This window comes from Peromyscus eremicus, chromosome 5 (genome assembly GCF_949786415.1).
Source record: "Peromyscus eremicus chromosome 5, PerEre_H2_v1, whole genome shotgun sequence".
NCBI lineage: Eukaryota > Metazoa > Chordata > Mammalia > Rodentia > Cricetidae > Peromyscus > Peromyscus eremicus.
This window is the reverse complement of record NC_081420.1, coordinates 8996838-9022061: the sequence shown is the minus strand read 5'-3', so window position 1 is coordinate 9022061 and position 25224 is coordinate 8996838. Positions and strand designations below refer to the sequence as shown.

Below are 25224 nucleotides of genomic sequence, written 5' to 3'. Positions count from 1 at the left end.
TGACAGTAAATATTTAATACACTTCATTTTACATCTAAGAATAAAACAAAATTAGGGGCAAATACAAAAGGGGCCAGTGAGATGGCTCAGCATGTAAAGCACCTGCCATGTGAGCCTGATGACCTGTGTAGGATCTCTGCTGGAGAGATGGCTCAGAGGTTAAGAGCACTGGCAGTTCTTCCCAAGGCAAGTTCAGTTCCCAGCAACCACATGGTGGCTCACAACCATCTATAATGAGATCTGGTGCCCTCTTCTGGCGTGCAGGCATACATGCAGGCAGAACACTGTATACCTAATAAGTAAATATTTTTTAAAAATTTTTTTAAAAAATTAAAATTAAAAATAAATAAAAGCGGAAGGAAAAAACTGACTCCACAAAGCTGTCCTCAAACACACATACACATTCTATGACATAAACACTAATATATGACATAAACACACTAATAAATAATATAAAAGTGTGAATGAGAATTCCTGGAAAGAAGTTGTCTGTAAAGGCTGATATACTGATTAAAATTTGCAATGTTTTGGGTTCTAATTACAATTTATCTTGGGTTATCTTTACTCCTTAAAGACCCATTCTTTGCCTACCTCTGTGTTGGACCTAACATCCTATGGCTAACAGATAAAAACCTTTGGAATGTATTAACAAAAACCCTAGTTTTCACCAACCAAAAGGCTAAGAGCCATCAGATAGCATTTAAGACCTACAATTGAGATTTTGATACTTTGTTATAACCACCTACTTATTGTGTTTATCAATTTTTTTTAAAGTGCCTTGATTTATGACTTTCTTTGTTCTCTTATCATAGAAATGTTATGAAACTGCTACCACACTGGAACCTGGAATTTGGAGTAACCTCAATCTGTGTTCCCAGGCCATGGTCACACATATATGGCTCCAGAATAAACTATCTCTTATCCTTTTTCAGGTGAGAGTTGTGTTTTTACATTGAAAAAAGAAAAATATATTAATGGTCTACTTTCTAATAATGTAGAAATTATGCTACTATTAAATAAAAAAGCATAAAGTAAAATAAGTCCATCAACTACTACATAGATTGAAAGTAAAAGCCAAATAACACCAATCAAAACTGAAAAACCAGATAATAGCCAAAATAAGAAAAGATAAAAGGAATTATGAAAAGCACAATATAAAAGTATCATTAGAACAATATATCAAACAAATTCTATCAGTATTCCCACTGCTACTACAAGCCGTGAGAACAAAAACAGTTGGAAAATGAGATGAAAAGACTTCAGGAAAAATCATTAAAACAATGAAGACAGCAGTTGGAAGGCATAAGCAGGCAGATTTCTGTGAGTTCAGGGCCAGCCTGATCTATACTGAAGTTCCAGGCCAGCCAGGTCTGCAAAGTAATAGACCCTGTCTCAAAAACACAAGCAACGGGGCTGGAGAGATGGCTCAGAGGTTAAGAGCACTAGCTGTTCTTCCAGAGGTCCTGAGTTCAATTCCCAGCAACCACATGGTGGCTCACAACCATCTACAATGAGATATGGTGCCCTCTTCTGGCCTGCAGGCTGAACACTCACTGTATACATGATAAATAATAAAATCTTTAAAAAAAAAAAAAAAAAAAAAAAAAACACAAGCAACATATTAAAGAATATATATCATAGGCAAATCATCCTTAGAAAGCACAACATTAAGGCCAAACACTGAGCACAGGTGCAAGATTTGGTACTTCATATCATCAGGTATAGAAAAGTATCCTAAGAGTGAAAGAAACCAGAAGTAGAGATGTGGTTTGAACGTGAAAAGTGTTCCCATAGGCTCATATGTTTGAATACTTGGTTCCCAGATGTGGCCTTGTTTGGGAGGATGGTAGAACCTTTAGGAGCTAGAGTCTCACTGCAAGAAGTAGATCACTGGGGGAAGGTCTTGAAGCTTTACAGCCTGCCCTACTTTCTTATTCAATACATTCTGTTTCCTGAGTATAGATGTAATGTAAACAATAGCTTCCTGCTCCTGCTACCAAGCAACCTTCCTTGCCCTGCTGTCATGTCTTCTGCCATGATGGGCTATATGACTTTGGAACTACAAGACAAAATAAACTCTTTCTCCCTTAAGCTGCTTTTATCTAGGACATTTTATCACAACAGTAAAGCAACTAAGACAGAACCTGGTACTAAGAATTGAGGCCGTTGCTGTAAGCCTGTCCATGTGGTTCTCATTCCTTTGGAACTAGTTTGGGGGTATAAATATGGAAGTGTTTGGAACTTTGGGTTAGAAAAGCCTTGAGTGCTATAAAGAGAGCTTAATGGACCATTCTAATGGGAGTCTGTAAGATAAAAGTGCTGAGAAGGGCTGGAGAGATGGCGCAGAGGTCAAGAGCACTGGCTGTTCTTCCAGAGGTCCTGAGTTCAATTCCCAGCAACCACATGGTGGCTCACAACCATCTCTAATGAGATCTGATGCCATCTTCTGGTGTGGAGGCATACATGCAGGCGGAATACTATTTACATAATAAATAAATAAATCTTAAAAAAAAATTAAAAAGAATGCTGAGAAAAGCATGAACAGTGGGGCTCAGCTCATGAGTTTTCAAAGAAAAACAAGGACTATCAGGAACTGGGGTACAGGTCATTTATGTTACATTTTGACCAGGAATCTTGCTTCATTCTGCCTGCGTCCTGAGAACCTGAGTAAAGCTGAATTTAAATAAATAAAGAAATAATAAACTAATTTGTTTGGCAGTAGGAACTTCAAGACAGGATTGTATCTATTACTGAAAATTGTGTTACAGTGGGACACTAGGAAACGTGTCTTCAGGACAAAATCCATTGGAGGCTGTTTTGTGAAAATCAAATGCATTTAAAGGAAGAAAACCTAAACTGAAGAGATTCCCTGCTCCTCAAAGCAACTACTTAGGAAACTTTCTTCCAGGTCAGCACTCAAAAGCTGACATAGCTGTACTCCAATGGAGTCAGGCTACATCTTGAGTGGACAGCAGGACTTTGGCAATGCCTTTCATTGGTACTCATTTTGCAAACATAGAAGAAACAAGATTAAAGAGGTCACAAAGCCACGTATTCCATGTTTTCTGAGAGCAGCTGAAGCCAGACAATGTGTGATAGGATCAGAGTCCATACAAGGAGACCCTGAGCCACGTATGAAGCTAAAAAAGTGAGGCCTAGGTTGAAGTGGGAAACCCCAGGATACTGGAGGTGCCAGGACCATAGGATGAAGAGAGCTGAAAGAATGGATTGGAGCCGACCCAAGAGAGAATGTGTGCTGAAGACAGGAGAACTAAAACCCAAATTACATCATGACTATGTTATCACCTTTACATGTTAAAAATGAGGGCATTCCCTGGCCTCTTTTACACCAGAGAACAGAACATTTTCTTGGTTTCTTGGGTACTTTTTGTTTTGAGTACATTAGTTCTTAGGTACTTGAGTTTTATGGAGGCTATTCATTTTTTTGTGTTTTGTTTTGTTTTGTTTTGTTTTGTTTTGTTTTGTTTTGTTTTGAGACAGGGTCTCTCTGTAGCCCTGGCTACATTCATTATGTATGTACTGGAACTCATTCATTATGTAGACCAGACTGGCACTGAACTCACAGATATATCTGCCTCTGCCTCCCAGTGCTAGGATTAAAGGCATGCACCACTACATCTGGTGGTTTTGTGTTTTAAAATGCTAGCAATCAAACCTGGGAGGCCATTACTCATGCTAGGCAAATGTTTGACCACTGAGCTATACCCCAGGCAAGACATTTTCTTCAAGAAATATTTAAATAAAGCTAAGTATAATGGTTCATACCTTCAATCTCTGCACTTGGGAGGCATAATCAGGAAGATCTCTGTTAATTCAAGGCCAGCCTGGTCTACAAAGCAAGTTCTGGGCTGGTCAGGTCTACACAGTGAAGACTCTGTCTCAAAACACTGAGGAAAAAAAGAGGAGGAGGAAAAACCATTAAAAATAAATAAAAATAAAACCTGGAGGCTGAGTAACTCAGAAGTTAAGAACACTTACTGCTCTTACAAAGGACCAAAGATTGGTTCCCAGAGCCCGTATCAGTAGCTCCAGTTCCAGGGGATCTGACACCCTCTGCACTCCACAGGCACTTATATGCATGTGGTACACATACATTCATGCAAGAACACATACATACATAAAATAAATAATAAATTTTTTTAAAAAAAGAGAAGAGGCCGGGCTGTGGTGGCGCACGCCTTTAATCCCAGCACTCGGGAGGCAGAGCCAGGCGGATCTCTGTGAGTTTGAGGCCAGCCTGGGCTACCAAGTGAGTTCCAGGAAAGGCGCAAAGCTACACAGAGAAACCCTGTCTCGAAAACCCAAAAAAAAAAAAAAAAAAAAAGAGAAGAAAAATCTAATGCAGGTGTTTTCTAAGAATGCTAAAACCTAAGCAACACTGACAGGTTTTTAGCATATAAAATTACTGCCCTTCAAAAAAGCATAGTTCAATAACAGAGGTTAAAAAATATCATGGCAGGGGTCAGCAAGATGGCTCAGAGGTAAACATGCCTTCCACCAAGCCAGATGATCTGAGTTCAATCCCCACATCCACATGGTAGGAGAGAGGCAACTCCAAAAAGTTGCTCTTTAGCCTCCACAAGCATGCACCCACACACACAAAATAATTAAAATGTAATTTTTTAAAATTTTAATATAGTAGCAATTTCAAAGAGTGACAAATAATACCACAGAAATAAGCACAAGTTCTATGGGACCGTGAGAGATCAGAAAACTGACCTAGCCTTAGGAGATCCACTATGGAAACCGAAAGAACTGACACCTAAGCGGAAAAACAGCTGAAAAGCACAGTAAGGAATACAAAGGTGAGAAGAAATATGGAATAATTCATACTGATTTTCAACTGACAAAGCCAAAAAGTTGTTTTTCCTAATACCAACTGCTTCTTAATATTCTAAAACAGTCGTTTAAAGTATTTTTTTTTTTTTCATGCAAAAAAAAGCTAAATGGGGGTGGGGGGAGATGGCTCAGTGGCTGAAAGCACTTCCTGTTCTTCTCCAGTTCAGTTCTCAGCACCCGCGGTGGCTCACAACAGCCAGCTCCAGGGATCTAACGCTCTCTCCTGGCTTCCTCGGGTACCTTAACTCGCATGGTACACATTTACAGAAATACAAGGAAAAGGGCCACAGGAGCATGGAAATCAGATCAGTGTCTTGCTCAGCCATCATCAGAGAAGCTTCCTTCTACAGTAGATGGGAATGAAAACTGAGACTCACAACGGGACACTGTGTAGAGAGCAAAAGACCTTGGAACACCTAGTCCTAAAGGGGTATCTCATCAAATCCCTCCCCTCAGAGTTCAAGGAACCCTGCCAAGGAAGAGGAGGAAAAATTGTAAGAGCCAGAGGGGGTGGAGGACACCAAGAAAACAAAACCTTTCAAACACAGCAGGACTGATGCACATATGAACTTACAAACTGTGACAGCACGCACAGGGACTGCACAGATCTAAGCCAATTGGGGTCCCAGTGCTGAGAGGAGTAGAAACAAGTGTTCATCCCTAATCCAGATGCTATCTCCAATTGATAACCACTCACAAAGGAAAAGTTACTTTTCTCAGCCAAGTCTCATTGGATATACAAACCACTCTTAAGCACAGACTCCATGCCCAGCAGTAGAAAACTAACACAAAACAAACTCAATGGCATTTTTGGAGGTTCTCTGTCTCATAATGCTTTGTCAGGAACTATTTTTCTTTTTTCCTTACAGGTCTTTTGGGTACATATTACAGTTTTCCTGTTGTATTTTCATGGATTTCTATGTGTGAACTTGTGTGTCTCAGCATCTATACGTGTTTCTTGGGATTTTTCTTTGGTTCTTTTTCTTCTGTTTGTTTCACCCTATTCCAGTTTGTTTGTTTTTATTTTATCTTATTATTTTTTAGATGCCAGACTGTATTCTAATGAGAGACAGAAAGAGTATGGATTTGAGTGGGTGGGGAATTGAGGAGGATCCAGGAGGAGCTGGGAGAGGGAAAACCACAAACAAATATATTGTATGAAAAAGATCTATTTTCAATAAAAAAATAAAATAAAATTTAAAAAGAAAACTAAGGAAAAGCAAAGAAAAGTAAAACAAACACAGCAGTGAGTAAGAAGGGAAAACAACAGGAGAGGAAAGTTTCTGCAGTGGTGAGTCTATCATGTGCATGTTATGCCTCCCATGCATGTGAGTGGGCATACACACATATCCCATATTCCTCCCCACCCCACCACCCCACCCCCACACACAGACACAGACACACACCTAAATAGTGGCAATAAGTAAAGTGAAATGTAGTGAGGGACAACAAGGCAGAAGAGATATTTTAGTCTATTACAGAAATCTCCGTTACAGGTGAACAGGCAAAGAAATGGAAATGGAAACAGATCTGAGTATCACTTAAGAGGTAAAACCTAAAGCATGGCCGGGCGGTGGTGGCGCACGCCTTTAATCCCAGCACTCGGGAGGCAGAGCCAGGCGGATCTCTGTGAGTTCGAGGCCAGCCTGGGCTACCAAGTGAGTTCCAGGAAAGGCGCAAAGCTACACAGAGAAACCCTGTCTCGAAAAACCAAAAAAAAAAAAAAAAAAAAAAACCTAAAGCATGTGGTGAACAATTAGGGGTAAAAGATGGAAAAATGAATCAAAGGTGAATATGAAACCTATAGTCAGAGAAAAATGAAAGATGTAAGACACAATGACTTGGTTCCTCATGCACTGGATCTGACCTAACAGGCAGGTGAAAAAGAGAGAAATGGTAAACAAAGAAGAAGGTTTAAAATCCAAGAAAATCTCTCTCCTAGAAGCCTTTCCACAAGACTGTAAATTTCTTGGCTCAGTTGGTAGTGTGCTTCCCTAGCATGTAACAAAGCCTGAGTTCCATCCCAAGCAGCATTCACATTTTCTTTTACTTTCCAAACACACAAAAATTACACTTTATATTTCATTTAATTTACTCTAACAGGTCTAAAATATCATATTGGGTTAATATATTACAAAAAGGAAAACTATAATCCATCCCCAGCATGGCTACTTTCTTTTAAATAACCTGTAATTCCACTTAGAAATCAAAAGAAAATCAAGTGAAAACTGCATGAAGTCAGCCAGCTAGTGTGAGGGTAGAGTCAAAACAAACCCTTGTGGGTAAAGAGGTCTAGCCTAAGACCTACATCCCCATGTCAAACACCAACCTCTCCATCACTATCAGAGATCACTATGAGTAGATCCTCCAGTCTACGCTTCTTCTTTATACTGACACAACTGCTGGCTTCTGGATCCTTCTTCTCCAAGTTCTGGCTTTCAGAGGCTTCTTTAATTTTTTTCTTTCTTCGTGGCATCTTTTTGTCTGAAACACAAGTTCAATAATTTACTCAAAGTATATGTTTCTAATCTAGAGGCTATTCAATTTGGTCAAATAAAAGCAAATGACAGCCATTTTAGGGAAATAAATCTAGACTTTAGAACTTTTCTACTACTCATTAAAATTTTCTACTATTCATTAAATTTTTTTCTGTAAAGGAATATATACATGTGTGCATACACATATGTAGCATGAATTCTAATTGGTCTTAATAATAACAACCCGGAGTCAGATATCAAGGGTGAAAGCTGAAAGATCTGAGTGAGAAGTAAAGCAGCCAGCCACTAGAAAGACTTCTTACCTCTAGGAATAATCAGACTGAAAAGGGGGTGAGCTCCTGTCTCCTCCTACCTTATATTCCTCTCCCCATCCAGCCATATCACTTCTGTCTTCACCTCCCTAGTGCTGGGATTAAAGGCATGTGATCTCAAGTGCTGAGATTAAAGGCACTGAGCCTCCACTGCCTGGCTCTGTTTCTCTTTTAGACTGGGTCAATGCCAGGGTGGCCTTGAACTCCTCATCTTCCTGCTTCTTCCTCCCAAGTGCTGGGGTTAAAGGTGTGTGCCACCACTGCCTGGCCTCTATGGTTAACTAATAGCTAGCTCCACACTCTGATCTCCAGGCAAGCTTTATTTGTTAGAGCACAAACAGAATATCACCACATAGCTATACAGGTGATGAGCATATGTATGTGTCCATATAAACACATACAAATAAATCTAATCTCTCTAGTGAAATGTTCATAGCATAAAAACAATTTATCTTGGTTCCTTACATATTAATTTACACAACTGATTTCCTTAAGTATACAGTAACAATTTACCCAAAAGATCTTTTTAAAAAAATACTAATACTCTTAACCAGGTGCAGTGGCTCCCAGAACATCAGGAAGCAGAGACAGGAAGATCACAAGGAAGAAGCTAACCCAGACAATATTAGTACAGTCTCAAAAATTTAACAATAAAAACCTCAATACTACAATCTGATAAGGGAATCCCCCAAAATCCCATAGCTAATATTTATATATTTATGTAATAATTTAGGTAGAAATATATTTAAAGGTAAAATACTGAATTATTTCTCAAGACAAAGAACAGGGCAAACATGACTGCTTTGGCTGTGTCATGTGCCTATAATACCAGCTTATTTGCAGGCTAAAGTAGGATTGTAAGGTGGAAATAATACTGAACAAAATAGTGAGATCATGCCTCAGAAAAAGAAGAAAAAAAAAACTGTTTGCTTTCATCACCAAAGATTATAATGGAGGTTCTAGGTAGGTTAATTAAAGTGCCTGGAAGACCAGAAGATGGCAGCCCTTGGAACTAGAGTTACAGGCAGTTCTAAGTCACCAGGTGGGTGCAGGGAATTTAACCAGTGTCCTCTGGAAGAGCAATCAATGCTCTTAACCACTGACAAATCTTTCCATGCCCAATTCTATTTTTTTTTTAAAGATTTATTTAAGTTTATGTATTAGAGTGTTTTGCCTACATGTATTATGTGTACCACTTGTGTACCTGATGCCTTCAGAGGACAGAAGAGGGTGCTAGGTCCTCTGGAACTGGAGTTATGCACAGGTGTTGAAAACCAAACCTAAGTCCTCTATAAGACCAGTAAGTGCTTTTAATTGCTGAGCCATCTCTCTATACCAGTGGTTCTCAACCTTCCTAATGCTGTGACCATTAGGTTCCTCATGTCATAGTGGCCCCCAACTGTAAAATTATTTTTGTTGCTACTTCGTAACTGTAATTTTGCTACTGTTGTGAATCACAATGTAAATAAATGCAGGATATAATATGTAACCCTGTGAAATGGTCAGTTGACCTCAAAGGGGTCAAGATCCACAGGTTGAAAACCAACACTGTACACCCTAAATTCTACTTTTTTTTTTTTAAGATTTATTTATTTATTATGTATACAGCATGTGTGACTGCAGGCCAGAAGAGGGCACCAGATCTCATTACAGATGGTTGTGAGCCACCATGTGGTTGCTGGGAATTGAACTCAGGACCTCTGGAAGAGCAGTCCGTGCTCTTAACCTCTGAGCCATCTCTCCAGCCCCTAAATTCTACTTCTAACAGCATAAAAAATAATAAAATCCTAGCCAGTAGCGGTGGCACATGCCTTTAATACCAGTACTTGGGAGACAGAGACAGGTGGATCTCTGAGTTCAAGACCAACCTGGTCCAGCCTGGTCTACAGAGCAAGTTCCAGGACAGCCAGGGCTACAAAGAAAAACCCTGTCTCGAAAAATCAAAATAATAACAACATCCTTATGAATAAAGTATATAAAAAAACAAAGAGGTACATAAAATTTAGAACTAAAAATTTTACAGTATTCCTTAAAAGGAGGTAGAGATTAAACCCAGTGTGTGTGTGTGTGTGTGTGTGTGTGTGTGTTCATACCCACGTATGTCCACACACAGGCAAAAATAAAAGATTTCAAACACACCTTGAACAATCATAGTTATCATTGACAGAATCAATAGACAAACTTCTAGGTATCTCATACCTATTACAGAGGTTATTCCTCCCAAGAACTCTTACTGGTAGACATCACTATCTAACACGTTAGGAAACAGTTAAAAAAAAAAAAAAAAAAAAAAGTAGCTGGCAAGTGGCTGTGCTGGGAAATGACAGACGATGCATCTGATTCCAAAACTAGACTTTCTCTGACTCAACTACAAAGCACTGTCTCTCATAACAAAACAAACAAAAACTCTAAACGTTGTGCTCACTTTTCCCTCGGCGTTGCCCGTGTTTGGTACAGACTAAAGTGCCATAAGACAGGAGTCAAGTGGACCAGATTCACACCCAGCTCCATCACTGAGACGGCAATGCTTGGGTCTCACGGTTCTGATGCACAGCCTGTCATAGTCCACGGGAAACGCTCCAGCTGTACTGGCGACGTTAAGTGATAGATGATAGACTTCCTGGGAGACTACGGCAGGAGGATCGCGAGTTAGAGGCCATCTTGAACCTAGAGTTCAAAGCCAGGCAGGGCTACTACCCAGAGAGACCGGTGGGGACGGTGTCTCAGACGAAGAACTAGTGAAGTCAACTGTCACTGACAACCAAAGTAACGTGGGGGGAGGCTGTGGCCCTAGACGCCTGTCCTCGGGGAGTCCGTTAGCCGGAAGGTAAGAGAGGGCGCCCGGGAGGCCGCAGGCCGCCCTCAGGGGAGGGGGACACCAGGGGCTCGAGGCCGCAAGCGCGACCCCGCGTCGGCTCCCGCCCGGGCGAGCGGCCTACTCGTTACGAGGCGCGCCTCAGACGGAGCGGCCGCCGCCGGGCAGAGTGAAAAGCAGGCGCGAACTGACGGCCGCAGCGTGCAATGCATACTCACCGCAGCTCTGGCAGCTCCGCCGAGCGCCTCCTGAACGCTGGGGGTCTCGAGCGGCCGCAACTCCTCAAAGTGAAGAACGCGCCAGGCGGCGCGAACCGGCGGGGGCGGGGCCGGGGCGGGGCCGGGGCGGGGCCGGGGGCGGGGCCGGGCTGGCGCGCGCAGGCGCAGGCGCGGGGCAGTGTGGGCCGAGCTAACCAGAGCTAACCATCGGGATCGGCCATGGCCCTTCAAAGTGCTTTGGCTAGAACTTAGCCATGGTTTGAGGAAAACCAAGTAAAGTTAGTCCCCAAATACTTATAGTAAACCCTTCGAAATCAGCTATGCTACATCGAGCCACTTCTGGTACTTTATTTTCATGAATTCTGACTTACATTGACATTAAATGTTCACATGACTACTTAGAAACTTTCAGATGGTAAATTAATGTCTGATCATCTCAGTGATCAACTCAGCTATGGCACGTAGCAATTAGATCGAGCCATTTCTGAGGATGATTTGATGTGATGAAATTTAAAATATGCACTTTGATGACAATATCATTTGTAGAAAAACACAGAGATGAGGCTGGAAAGATGGCATAGTGGTTAAGAGAATGAACTGCTCTTGCTGAGAACCTAAGTTTGGTTCCTAGAGCCCACATAGAGTGGCTCACAACTGCATATAACTCCAGCTCCCAGGGATCCAATGCCTTCTAACCTCTGTAAATCTGGCATACGTACATATACACAGATAATAAAAATAAATCTTAAAACTACTGAAAGTTCTACAAGTAAGCATAAGGTATATTCCAGGTAACCCATTTCCTTGAAATAAAAATGGCAACAGCAGAAACATCTAATACAACAAAGATGAATAAAACATAAAATATTTATACAATAAAATTCTACAGTTAAAACTCAATGGGCAGTGGTGGCACACGCCTTTAATCCCAGCACTCAGGAGGCAGAGGCAGGCAGATCTCTGTGAATTCGAGGCCAGCCTGGGATACAGAGCGAGATCCAGGACAGGCACCAAAACTACACAGAGAAACCCTGTCTCAAAAAAAAAAAAAAATTTCAACTGGGTCCTATGTAACATTTGATAGCTCCTAACAAATCTTACTGAAGCCAGGCCTTTAATCTCAGAACTCAGAAGGCCTTGGCAGGTGAGTACCAGGCCAGCCAGGACTATATTTCTCCCCCAAAAAAGGGGTGAGGGGGATGAGTAGTAGTCTTACTGAAATAACAGTGAGCCTATAAATAGGAACAAATCTTGAATGATCTGCATAAACTTACAGAAAACAGTATATACAGTATCTATGTATATGTGTATATATATATATAACTGTATAAATAGCTCATAGTTTGTGGGAAACTATATTAAAATCATATTTTAATGGGTAGATGGGTACACATCGTGGTAATAATATGGAACGAGGAAGAAATAAAGAAGAAGTGGTAAGAAACAGGACTTCAGAGAGATGTCAAGACCAGGACTGATAACACATACCTACAACCCAAGCACTCAAGAAGCTGAGACAGGAGGACTGCCACAGGTTTGAAACTGGCCTGAGCTACACAAAAAGTAATAAGCCAACCAGGGCTGTATTCCAAGACCCTGTCTCAAAAACAGTAACGATAATAATAAACAAGTAACAAGTTGTCAACAAGCCGGGCGGTAGTGGCGCACGCCTTTAATCCCAGCACTCGGGAAGCAGAGCCAGGCGGATCTCTGTGAGTTCGAGGCCAGCCTGGGCTACCAAGTGAGTTCCAGGAGAGGCGCAAAGCTACACAGAGAAACCCTGTCTCGAAAAACCAAAAAAAAAAAAAAAAAAACCAAGTTGTCAACAGTTGGGTAGCAGAACACAGGAACATTATTCTTGGTACTTTTCTGTAGCATTTAAATTCAAGAATATCTTTGCTCTATCCCCTAGATCACTGACTTCTAAACCATTCTTCAAAAGCCAGCTCAAGTATTTATAACCTGCTCATTTCTCCTATTGCTTCCTCAGCTGCTGAGATATTGTGTCCCATGATATACTATAATTATTTACCACATGTGTCTATATCTTCCATAAGACTGTGAGCTATCAACAGCTTAGATGCAAGATTGTAAAACATCGGTAGCGAACTTCTGCCCTCCAGGGTTCTCCCATTGTGCTGTAAGCCTGTATTTAAGACCTCACCCTTCCTTCAATAAACAGCATTCAGCATTAAAAAAAAATAAAAAATAAAAATAAACCAAAAAAAAAAAAAAAAGAATACGAATGGGGCTCAAAAAAAAAAAATCAACACATTTCATCACAAATAAAATATCCCCACAAGTAAAAAAAAAAAAAAAAAAAGACTGTGAGCTATCTTACAACATTGCCCACAGAGGCAGCAAGATGGTTCAGCAGATAAAGGCACTTGCCACCAAATCTGACAACCTGCAAGTAGTCCTCTCACCTCTGGATACATGGCATGGCATATATATACACAAATACACAAAATAAATAAAGATACAAAAAGTTAAAAATATTGCCCATGTAACCTCAGCAGGTAGCAAAGGGGCCTGGCCAAAAGCAAACACTCAATAGCTGTGAACTGAATTCAGACGAATTAAACTGGGAGCAGGTATCACAGAAGGCCTCAAAACAGCAATTCATGGAATATACAGCACAGTATAAACAGCAAAAGAGACCCTGCCTAAACAAGGTGGAAGACGAGAAGGTCAGTTGTCATCTGACCTCCACCATGGCACAAACATGCCCCTACTCACATCACACATGAGCATCCAGTTTAAAGACTATGGTTTTCATGAGAGCACTAAGACTGCATTTCTCGGATAGGATTTCCCTGTGTAGCCCAGGATGGTCTGAACATATTTTGCAGCACCTAATTACCAGAGGAAGTAAGGAAATGCAGTCCAGCCTCACTATCAGCAGCATGAGGAATTCCCATTCTCCCCTAGGGGCCTCCAGTCAGGAAATGTCAAGTCCTTGACCATGCATTGCAGAAAAGGTGAAGCCCGGCATAAAGGCACACACATGGAAGATAGAGGAAACAGAGCTTAAGGCCACCCTCAGCTATAGCAAAATCAAAGGCAGCCTTCAGACTTTGAGACTGTCTCATAAATAAATAAGTAAACAAACAAACAATGAACTTCAGGAGCCACAGAAAAGCAAGGTTTGTGAGCTTATAAAACAGTGACCAGGCATAGTGGCACACACCTTTAATGTCAGCACTCAGGGGGCAGAGGCAAGCGGATCTCTTTGAGTTTAAGGCCAGTTCAGTATGCATAGTGAGTTCCAGGACAGCCAGGGCTCTAGAGAGATCCTGTCCAATGAAAACAAAAAAAGAGAAAGAAAGTATCATGGGTAGAATTCTAGGATCAACCCCAAGTCAGCCCTGCAAAACTCCAGACCTATGTTCACTTGCTTATTGAATGTTGCACTTAAAGTCTAATAAGCCTCTCCAGCATTAACTGTCAAGATCAAAATAAAGTAAAACAAATACATCCAGAAATATTTTTTAAAAATAAAATTTAAGTGCATTTACTTAGATTTAGGTATGAGAAAGAGTTAAACTCAATGTCACAAATATTTTGGCCATAAGAAAACATAGACTGGTTTTTATTTTAATTACATATATTTAATTAAACATGTACATGTGTGTGTACATGTTTGGGCCTGCATGTGAGATGATGGGCTTGTGGAGGTCAGAGGACAATTTGCAGGAGGCAGTTCCATCTGTCTGAAGCAGGCATGGATAGGAGATGATTTAGCTTAGGACCCTATTTGAGTTTGGATTATAAATATACATATAATACATCCTCTTGTAACAATACACTTGACACCCAGCTCCTTCACCTGTGTGTTCTATGCACACATGTCCCTCTCCAAACAATAGACCTAGCAAGCTAAAAACCTCAGCCCCAGCCTGCATCAGGCTACACATACTCCCATCTCTGAACAGGGGTTTCTCCACTCCTAGTAACAATCAAATTTAGACAGTTTCTATTTGTGTGCCCAATATATTCAGATATGAAGAACAGAAGGGCCGACCTGGTCTGAACTGGTTTTGGATGATGCGCAGCAAAGCAAAATATCTAGAAAAGTTTTAAGGAGAATCCCCTATTTACCATCTTATGCCTATGCATAGCTGTGTGTGCATATTTCTAAAATCAAATACATTACAGGAAGAGACATGTGCACTAGGAAATGTCAATATATGACCTAATCTGTCAATCACAGTAGAGAAACACCTTAGTAACCAGCCCCACCTTCCTTTAGACCCAATAAAAACAGACCCCAAGGTGCAACGTGGGCCTGTGAGTTCCCCTGTGACCTGCTGTCAATTGTAACCATTTTATAGAGGGACACTCCATAAAATGTATTGCTTTGCTCTAAATACAGTTATCTTGCTTCTTTTGCAAATCTTTGTGAGCCCTTACCTACTGGATTGAGTGAGAAATGTCTTCTAGGCTCACAATTGGTCCCTAGTTGGTGGTGCTCTTCGGGGAGGTAGTGGGTGGAGCCTTGCTGGAAGAAGTACACCACTCAGGGTGGGCTTTGAGAGTTACAGCCTTGAAGCACTTCCAGTTCCCACTCTCAGCTTCTGCATGTGGCTGTGATCTCTAAGTTTCCTGGTCTGGCTTGTCACTTGTGCCATGCCTCCTTCCCATTGTGCACTCTCCCTCCAGAACTGTAAGTCAAAATACACTCTTCCTTTTATAAGTCAATTTTAGTCTAGTCTTGGTATTTTATCACAGCCATGGAAAAGTCCCATCTTATTCAATTATTTGAATAAGAGGTCATGAACATAGCAACACTCAACATTGACCCTGCCCACCCAACTCCAACTACTAGTAACTCTTATACCACATGGGAGTCCCAGGGGTCAAACTCAGGTTGTCAGACTTGGTGGCAAGCACCTTTAACAGGTTAAGCCAGCCAGCCCTTTTCTGGTTTTATGAGTCAGTGACTCATGTATCTCAAATTGGCCTTGAACTCTATCTCCCAAACTGTGGGATTACAGGCCTGCCCCACCACAAACAGCTTAGTTTGTTGTTTCTTTCTTTCTTTTTTAAAAGATTTATTTTGTATACAGTATTCTGCCTACATGCTTGCATGCCAGAAGAGGGCACCAGATCTCATTACGGATGATTGTGAGTCACCATGTGGTTGCTGGGAATTGAACTCAGAACCTCTGGAAGAGCAGCCAGTGCTCTTAACTGCTGAGCCATCTCTCCAGCCCAGTTTGTTGTTTCTAACATCTTCCTTTGAGAGGTCTTTAGGAAGGAAGCACTATCTCTGTAAGCGACTTTGGCTCCTTTGGTTATTTTGAAATTTCAACTCTCAGCAGGAAAAGCAAACCAGATCCCTGATCAGGGGCAACTGTCACTTTACGGTTTCCTTAATTCTCTGCCTTTTTATCATGCCTCAAAATGATACCTAAATAGAGGCACAGTAGTGCACACCTTTAGTCTCAGCACTCAGGAGGCAGAAGCAGATGGATCTTTGTGAGTTCGAGGCCACTCCGGTCTACAGAGCTCCAGGATAGTCAGGGCTACATAGAGGGACCTTGCCTCAAATAATAAGATACCGAATATTACAATAATATAATTCCAGTCTGTGCTCTACTTTACTCCATCATCATGTAAATCAGTGGTTTTTCAGATTTGGACTGTTTTCTTGCCTTGAGAGATTCTGTTTTACAAGCAGCTTTTGACTCTATTTTGAGGGTATATGATTGTAATCCTCAGTGGACCCAAAGCATTATCTATTCAGCACCACTCATCAGCACAGACTGATAAATGACTTAGTCCAGGGAATACAAAGAATGCTACCCTATAAATTTATTGGGGGTGAATTGAGACTAAGGATAGATGGTTGTATTAAAATATTTTTTTCTTTCTTTTTCTTTTTGGTTTTTTGAGACAGGGTTTCTCTGTGTATCCCTGGCCATGCTGGAACTCACTTTGTAGACTAGGCTGGCCTCAAACTCAGAGATTCCCCTGCCTCTGACTCCCAAGTGCTGGGACTAAAGGCCCTGAGTGCTGGGACTAAAGGCGTGTGCCACCACTGCCCGGGAAAGGTGTATTAATGAAAGACCCTCAGCCTCCCCGCCTAACATAACTTAGTTTAGCTGTTCTTGAATAAAGCCTGAGAGGTACTGAGGAGCTCAGTTAAAGGTCAGAAAAACACCCTGTACCCTAGACAAAAGCGTGGGCGGGCTCGGGGAGAAACCACGAGCTGTCCTGGGTTTGAACCTGGCCTCACTTGAATCATCCAATCAGAGCAGGCCTCATTTGCATCCTCCAATCAAAACCCTGTAACCAGGCTTCTTGTTTCTGTACCCGTGCCCTACCCTATAAAAACCCTCTGCTCCAGCCCGTGGGCGCGCCAGTCCCTTGAGCTTCTTGAGAGACTGTGTCGCCCCGGTACCCGGGTTCCGGAATAAAGCCTCTTGCTGTTTGCATCTGATTCGTGGTCTCGGTGTGTTCCTTGGGCGAGGGTCTCTCCTGAGGGAAGACTGCCATCGGGGAGTCTTTCATTTGGTGCATTGGCCGGGAATAGAGACCCCCTGCCTCAGGACCACCGACCCACTGTCAGGAGGTAAGTTGGCCGGCCACTGTTTGTCTTGTCTCAGTCTGTCAGTCTGTCTGTTTGTTTTCCGTTTTCGTCGGGCGCCCTAAGTCAGGTCTGAGTCGGTGGGGGCTGAAGGAGCTGACGAGCTCGGACTTCGCCCACCGCGACCCTGGAAGACGTTCCACGGGTCACTGAAGTCCCCTCTGGGGCACGGTTTTTCGGGGCCACTCCCGTATCAGAGGGATACGTGGTGCTGGCAAGGGACGGAGATCGAGGTTCCTCCGCTTCCCTGTCTGAATTTCTGGTAGGGGACGGAGATCGAGGTTCCTCCGTTTCCCCGTCTGAATTTCTGCTTTCGGTTTTACGCCGAAGCCGCGCAGCGCAAATTTCTGTCGTCTGTCTTGTCTTTTTGTTTATCGTTACTTGTCTAACACTTCTTTATCTAGAGACCACCATGGGGCAGACCGTCACCACCCCACTGAGCCTAACCACGGACCACTGGTCTGATGTTAAGGCCCGAGGAAGCAATGAAGGTGTCATTGCTAAAAAGAAAAAAAAAAAAAAACGGATCACCCTCTGCAAGGCCGAATGGGTCATGATGAATGCTGGCTGGCCGCGAGAAGGATCCTTTAACCTCTCTCTTATTTTACAGGTGGAGGGCAAGGTTTTTGGCCCCTAATCCTTATGGACACCCCGACCAGGTCCCATACATCGCCATCTGGAGATCTCTGGTCAGAAATCCATTTCCATGGGTCAAGCCTTTCCTTCCACAGCTCCCTCCAGTCTCTGGGCCCCCTGTCCTCCCCCCCGGACCCTAACTCCCCTCTCATAGATCTCCTGGTAGGGGAGCCCCCTCCCCATCAGGCTGGACCCGCTCAGCGTCCAGCCGCCGCGGGGGCGGCTTCCGCCACCGTGGAGGAGGCGGCGGTGGCGGCCGCATTAGCGGCCGCGATTCGGCCGTTGGCAGATGCTGAGGTTTACGACTGTCAGCAGCTCCTGCAGACCCTCTTAACAGTAGAGGAAAAGCAGAGAGTTTTCCTGGAGGCCCGGAAGCAGGTTCCGGGCGACGACGGGAGGCCATCCCAACTCCCGAATGTCATCGATGCGGCTTCTCCCTTGATTCGCCCTAACTGGGATTTCAATACGCCTGAAGGTAGGGAGCATCTACGTCTCTATCGCCAGTTGCTCTTAGCGGGTCTCCGAGCGGCCGCTAGAAGGCCTATGGATATGATAGAAGGGAAGAGAATGTGATAGAAAGAAAGAGGATATGATAAAAAGGAAGGAAATATGATAAGGGAATATGAAAGGAAGGAAATATGATACAGGGAAAGGAAGAGACACCCGCTGCATTTCTAGAAAGATTGAAGGAAGCTTATAGGATATATACTCCGTATGATCCGGAAGATCCAGGTCAGGTTCCAGGTATTATCCTATCATTTATCTATCAGTCTAGTTCAGACATCAGAGCCAAATTGCAGCGGTTGGAGGGTTTACAGGCGTTAGGGTTGCCAGACCTAGTGAAGAAAGCAGAGAAAGTATTCAATAAGAGCAATAAGAGAGGAGAATGAGGATAGGAATAATCAGATGCCTGGGGACTATGTTAGTTGGACCACAGGTAGGAGGGCAGGAGATGGATTGCAAGAAACTAAGGAAGAATGCAGGAAGAGACTGGGTGAGCAGACGTCAGGAGCGGGGCAGGAGGTTGGAAATGATGACAGAAGTCTGGAAGGTTGGAAATGCTGCCTCATGGGGTAGGAATCTCAAGAATGAATAGGAAACTAGAGATCAGAATAATATAATAGGTTTCAGGAGGTCCTTAGGGACATGGGCAGATTAGTAGCCTATGGAGGAAGGATATCAAGAGAATTATGGGCTGAGAATAAAGGGTAGATTCATGAGGTGCTTTAGAGGGTTGGGAAAACAGAACGATGTTGAGGTTATGAAGCTAGAAGAGAGAAACTCCTGAGGAGCATGAGGAAAAGAGATGGCAGAAACAAGAGGAAAGGGATAGGAAACAGCATAAGGAGATAAAGAAAGTTCTGGCCGCTGTTGTATCTCAGGGACAGCGGAGAGAGGGAGACAGGTCGGGAGAACGAAGGAGGCCACCCCTAGATAAAGATCAATGTGCTTACTGCAAATCTATTTTGATGAGAAGGGACCGAGGGTCACGGGCCCCAGAGGGGGCCCTCTGCAAATCCTGGCCTTCAATTTAGAGGAAGAGTAATCAGAACCCCCGGAGAAATCACCTGAGGAGCTACAGAACTGGTTGAGAGAGTTTCCTCGCGCCTGGGCAGAGACTGGGGGCCTGGAGTTGGCACGCGAATACCCCTCTCTTGCCCGTTAAGAAACCGGGGACAGGGGACTACAGGCCGGTCCAGGATCTAAGAGCCAGGAGTCGGACTGAGTGCCTAGAAGGCACTCGGGCCTTACTGGCCAGGCTTGGACAGAAGGGCTACAGAGCCTCGGCCAAAAAGGCACAAATTTGCCGAGACAAGGTTACTTACCTAGGCTACACCCTGACTGGGGGGCAGAGATGGTTGACGGAGGCAAGAAAAGAGACAATATTCTCCATTCCCCCTCCTCGTAGCCCCCGCCAGGTTCGGGAATTCCTGGGTACGGCTGGATACTGTCGCTTATGAATCCCCGGGTTCGCTGAATTGGCCGCCCCCCTATATCCCCTCACAAAACCAGGGGTAATGTTCCAATGGGGAGAGAGGCAGCAGGAAGCATTCCAACAGATCAAGAAGGCCTTACTTGAGGCCCCGGCTCTGGGTCTGCCAGATCTTACCAAACCCTTTGAACTGTTTGTAGATGAGAACTCGGGCTTTGCTAAAGGGGTGCTAGTGCAAAGACTGGGACCTTGGAGGAGACCTATGGTGTACTCGTCAAAAAAAATTGGACTCGGTGGCCACCGGATGGCCACCATGTCTCCGCATGGTGGCAGCCATCGCTGTCTTACTTAAGAATGCTGGAAAACTGACTCTGGGCCAGCCCCTAACCGTTCTGACCTCCCACGCTGTGGAGGCCCTGGTCCGACAACCTCCAGACAGATGGCTTTCCAACGCCAGAATGACTTACTACCAGGCCTTACTACTGGACTCAGACCGGGTAAAATTTGGACCGATAGTCTCCCTTAACCCTGCCACCTTGCTACCGCTACCTGGCCCCTCCAAGGAACATGACTGCCTCCAGATTCTAGCCGAAGTACATGGCACCCGCCCTGACCTGACAGATCAGCCACTCAAGGACCCCGACGTTGTCTGGTACGCAGATGGGAGCAGTTATCTGGAAGAGGGGGAACGCAGAGCCGGGGCAGCTGTTACCACCGAATCAGAAATGATATGGGCATCGTCGCTCCCGCCTGGGACATCGGCCCAACGTGCAGAACTAATTGCGCTTACGCAAGCCCTCCGGATGGCAGAAGGTAAGAAGCTCACAGTTTATACTGACAGCAGATACGCCTTCGCCACTGCACACGTCCACGGGGAAATCTACAGAAGGAGGGGTCTGCTGACATCGGCGGGTAAGGAGATCAAGAACAAAAAAAGAGATCCTAGACCTCTTAAAGGCCCTGTTCCTTCCGCTCCAACTCAGCATTGTCCACTGCCCAGGGCACCAGAAGGGGGATTCAGCAATAGCCAGAGGGAATCGGCTGGCGGATTTGACCGCCCGGACTATGGTCTCCCAACCAATGGGAGACAGCCAGTTGATGGCTGTACAAGGGGCTCCGGAGCTCACGCCGTCAGAGGAAGAGCCTTTGCCCTACAGCCCCGAGGATCACGAGCTAGCAAAGAAAATGGGGGCGGAATGTAACCCACAGAGGCGAGCCTATATATTAGGGGAGCGGATGGTCATGCCAACTTCCCATACCCGATATATGCTGAGATTCCTCCATGCGTTGACCCATTTGAGCGGAAACAAAATAAAGGCCCTATTAGACAGAGAAAACACCGGGATAGTACTACTGAACCAGGACCGGGTGCTTCAGCACGTAACTTCTACCTGCCCAGCCTGTGCCCAGGTTAACGCAGGAAAAATTCGTCTAAACAAAGGGACCCGCCAAAGAGGCCATCGTCCTGGTGTACATTGGGAAATAGACTTTACAGAAATAAAACCCGGACTCTACGGGTACCGGTACCTTCTGGTCTTTGTGGACACCTTTTCAGGATGGATTGAGGCATTTCCAACCAAGAATGAAACGGCTAACGTGGTAACAAAGAAACTGTTGGAAGAGATCTTCCCCAGGTATGGGATGCCTCAGATACTGGGGTCAGACAACGGGCCTGCCTTCGTCTCTCTGGTAAGTCAGAAAATGGCCAAATTATTGGGGGTTAATTGGAAACCGCCCCCAGAGTTCAGGACAGGTAGAGCGAGCTAATAGGACAATTAAGGAGACTTTAACCAAATTAACGCTTGCAACTGGCACTAGAGATTGGGTGCTCCTACTTCCCTTGGCTCTTTATCGAGCCCGGAATACTCCTGGGCCGCACGGCCTAACCCCTTTTGAAATTCTATATGGGGCCCCATCTCCAGTCATGAGGTTTCTCCATCCTGATATCTCATCTTTTGCCACCAGCCCTCCCTCAAGCTGGTGCAGAAGGAGATCTGGAAGCCCTTGGCTGGGGCATACCGAGAGCAGCTGGACAAGCCGGTGGTCCCTCATCCTTTCCAGATTGGGGACTCTGTTTGGGTCCGGCGCCACCAGACTAGGAATCTGGGGTCACGATGGAAGGGGCCCTACGCTGTCTTGCTGACCACCCCCACTACACTCAGGGTCGACGGGATTGCTGCATGGATCCACGCCTCTCATGTGAAGGCTGCCAGGGAGACCGACCCAGCAGGAAAATAAGGTCATCTCACAAACTGGGGAAACGGTCTGGCAGATGCCTTAAACTCCTCCACCCACCCGGGGGGGGGGGGTGCATTGGCCGGATCCGGGATGCCGTCACCCTCACGCAAGATGTAGATTCGCCCAGTCGGACTTTTATGTCTGTCCGGGGGATGGGAGGGGCTGGGCCCTCGCCAAGAAATGCGGGGGGGAAGGAGATTTCTTCTGTGCCCAATGGGGCTGCGAGACCACTGGTGCAGCATATTGGAGTCCTAGCTCCAGCTGGGACCTGATCCAGACCAATAGAGGTTTCAGGAAGGCTACAGGCGGGGGGGTCTTGCTCAGCTGGGTCCACCGAGGTCAGCCGATTCGAGCCCGGGCTCTCACTTCCCCTAAATATAACTTTCACTGGCCCGGGGAAGGCTGATAGAAACTGGCAACGGGGGCGCCCTTGGGGGCTCAGGTTATATGAAACCGGATATGTTCGGGGCGTAAGATTCACTATCGAGCTTGAGATTGAGGAGGCCTCCGCCCCTATGGGCTCCAGTCGGGTTCTCTCTGACCAGAGGCGCCCCTCCTTGCCTGTTCCGGCACCCCCGGAAATTGCCCCTCGACCCGGTTCGATTGCCAGCCCAAGTATAACTCCGGCCACTGCCAGGCCGCCCCGGCCGGGAGCCGGAGGCCGGCTCGTGGGTCTGCTAGCAGGGGCTTGCTAGGCCTTAAATATGACCTGCCCAAATAGAGCGCAGGAATGTTGGCTATGTCTGGTTTCCCAGCCTCCCTACTGCGAGGGGATAGCAACCCAGGGTAATTATACTAGCACTCACAGTCCCCCTCCGAGCCAATGTCTAGGGACAGCCCAACATAAGCTCGCAGTCTCAGAGGTGTCAGGACAAGGACTATGTCTAGGGAGCGTCCCCCGCACCCACCGACACCTGTGTAACCGCACACTATCCATAAGCGTTGTCTCTGGTTATGTCACCGGCCCTAATGGTACCTATTGGGCATGTAATACTGGGCTCACCCCCTGCGTTTCAGCCTCAGCCCTCAATGCTACCTCTGATTTTTGTGTGCTCATCGAGTTGTATCCAAGGATAGTTTACCATACCCCAGAGGAGATTTACCCACACTTCGAACTGGGAAGGGACCTCCACCGATATAAAAGAGAACCGGTGTCCCTTACCCTGGCATTATTACTAGGAGGGCTGACTATGGGAGGAATAGCAGCCGGAGTAGGGACCGGTACCACAGCCCTGCTGGAAACCCAGCAATTTAGGCAGCTCCAAATGGCCATGAATCAAGACTTACAGGCCTTGGAGGAGTCAATAAGTGCTCTAGAAAAATCCTTAACTTCCCTTTCTGAAGTAGTACTACAAAATAGAAGAGGCCTAGACATTCTGTTTTTACAGGAAGGGGGATTATGCGCCGCCCTCAAGGAGGAATGCTGCTTCTATGCCGACCACACTGGGGTAGTACGAGATAGTATGGCAAAATTAAGAAAGAGACTAGAACAGAGACAAAAATTCTTTGAAGAGCAACAGGGATGGTTTGAAGGATAGTTCAGAAGGTCCCCCTGGCTCACCACCCTCATTTCCACCCTTCTGGGACCCCTTCTGATTCTATTACTCCTCCTGACGTTTGGGCCCTGTATCCTAAATAGACTTGTCCAATTTATCAGGGAACGCGTCTCTACTGTTCAGACTTTGGTACTAACCCAGCAATACCAAAGGCTCAACCAGATGGATATAGAGTCACGTCACCAATCTTCCCCATGAATGGAGGATTCCATTCCCGAGATAAGAAAATGGGGGAATGAAAGACCCTCAGCCTCCCCGCCTAACATAACTTAGTTTAGCTGTTCTTGAATAAAGCCTGAGAGGTACTGAGGAGCTCAGTTAAAGGTCAGAAAAACACCCTGTACCCTAGACAAAAGCGTGGGCGGGCTCGGGGAGAAACCACGAGCTGTCCTGGGTTTGAACCTGGCCTCACTTGAATCATCCAATCAGAGCAGGCCTCATTTGCATCCTCCAATCAAAACCCTGTAACCAGGCTTCTTGTTTCTGTACCCGTGCCCTACCCTATAAAAACCCTCTGCTCCAGCCCGTGGGCGCGCCAGTCCCTTGAGCTTCTTGAGAGACTGTGTCGCCCCGGTACCCGGGTTCCGGAATAAAGCCTCTTGCTGTTTGCATCTGATTCGTGGTCTCGGTGTGTTCCTTGGGCGAGGGTCTCTCCTGAGGGAAGACTGCCATCGGGGAGTCTTTCATTAAAATCTTATCAGGAAAAACGAGCCCAAGAAATTTGATCAGACATGGCAGACCAAGGAAGAAGGTCTAACTCCCTCATCTGGACCCTATAAAGTGACTAAGATGGCAATGGCCTCCACACTGCCCTCAAATATGTCATGGCAATCATCCTGCCTCAGCCTCCAGAATGATGGGATCACAGGTATGCACCACCCTACTTGTTTACTGTTTGGTTTTTGTTTGTTTTGTTGAGGGACGTTCGTTGTACGAGGCTGGCCTTGAACTCCTGACTTAGCCACTTTCCTCGAACAGTCTATGCAGCCCAGGATAGGCTCAAATTTGCATTTCTCTAGCTTTAATCTCGAAATTTTAAGGATTACAAACATAAGCCATCTTGCTCAGCTACTGATAAAGCTTTTTTTAGAAAGGGCCTCAGATTGCCCAGGCTGGCCTCGAACTCCCATGCGCTGAGACCAAGGGCCTGTACCATCATGTCGGCTTTTTTGTTTGTTTTTTGAGACAGGGTTTCTCTGTGTAGCCCTGGCTGTTTTGGAACTCACAAACATCCGCCAGCCTCTGCTTCCCAAGTGCTGGCATGAAAGGCGTGCGCCACCTCGCCGGGCTATCACGTCTGCTTTAACGAACTTCTAAGTAAAACATTTTTAGAATCTGGGCCTTAGGTTCCCTACCGAAGAAACGGGAGACATTTTTCCACATGTAACAAAAAGAAATGAGAAGTGTCAGTCAGTAGCTCACCGTGAGCAAAGGCGAGAGCCCTGAGCTTAGAACTGCCGGGATCGAAGAGGCCTTGACGTAGTAATCACCGCCCACCGCGTTTCCTACACACGGAACTCAACCAACGTTCCAGACGTACCAAAACAAAATGAGCCTCGGGACTCCG

General features: G+C 45.0%; 1 protein-coding gene across 6 annotated transcripts in view; it reads right to left on the bottom strand.

Moving 5' to 3' along the window:
- The window catches only part of Uimc1 (ubiquitin interaction motif containing 1), an 88058-nt gene extending 62847 nt beyond the window's left edge, over positions 1-25211 (bottom strand). The window contains exons 1-2 of one of the 6 annotated variants that reach the window (XM_059262878.1): positions 25080-25211; positions 7190-7344 (exon numbers count right to left, since the gene is read on the bottom strand). In XM_059262878.1, coding sequence (XP_059118861.1) covers positions 7190-7336 — 147 coding nt within the window. In that variant the 5' untranslated portion in view covers positions 7337-7344; positions 25080-25211. Of the gene's footprint in view, positions 1-7189; positions 7345-9868; positions 9945-10094; positions 10558-10702; positions 10817-25012 lie in introns of those variants that run through there. The other 5 variants (XM_059262877.1, XM_059262882.1, XM_059262880.1 and 2 more) reach the window with 5 other exon arrangements.
- Positions 25212-25224: the final 13 nt, after the last annotated feature.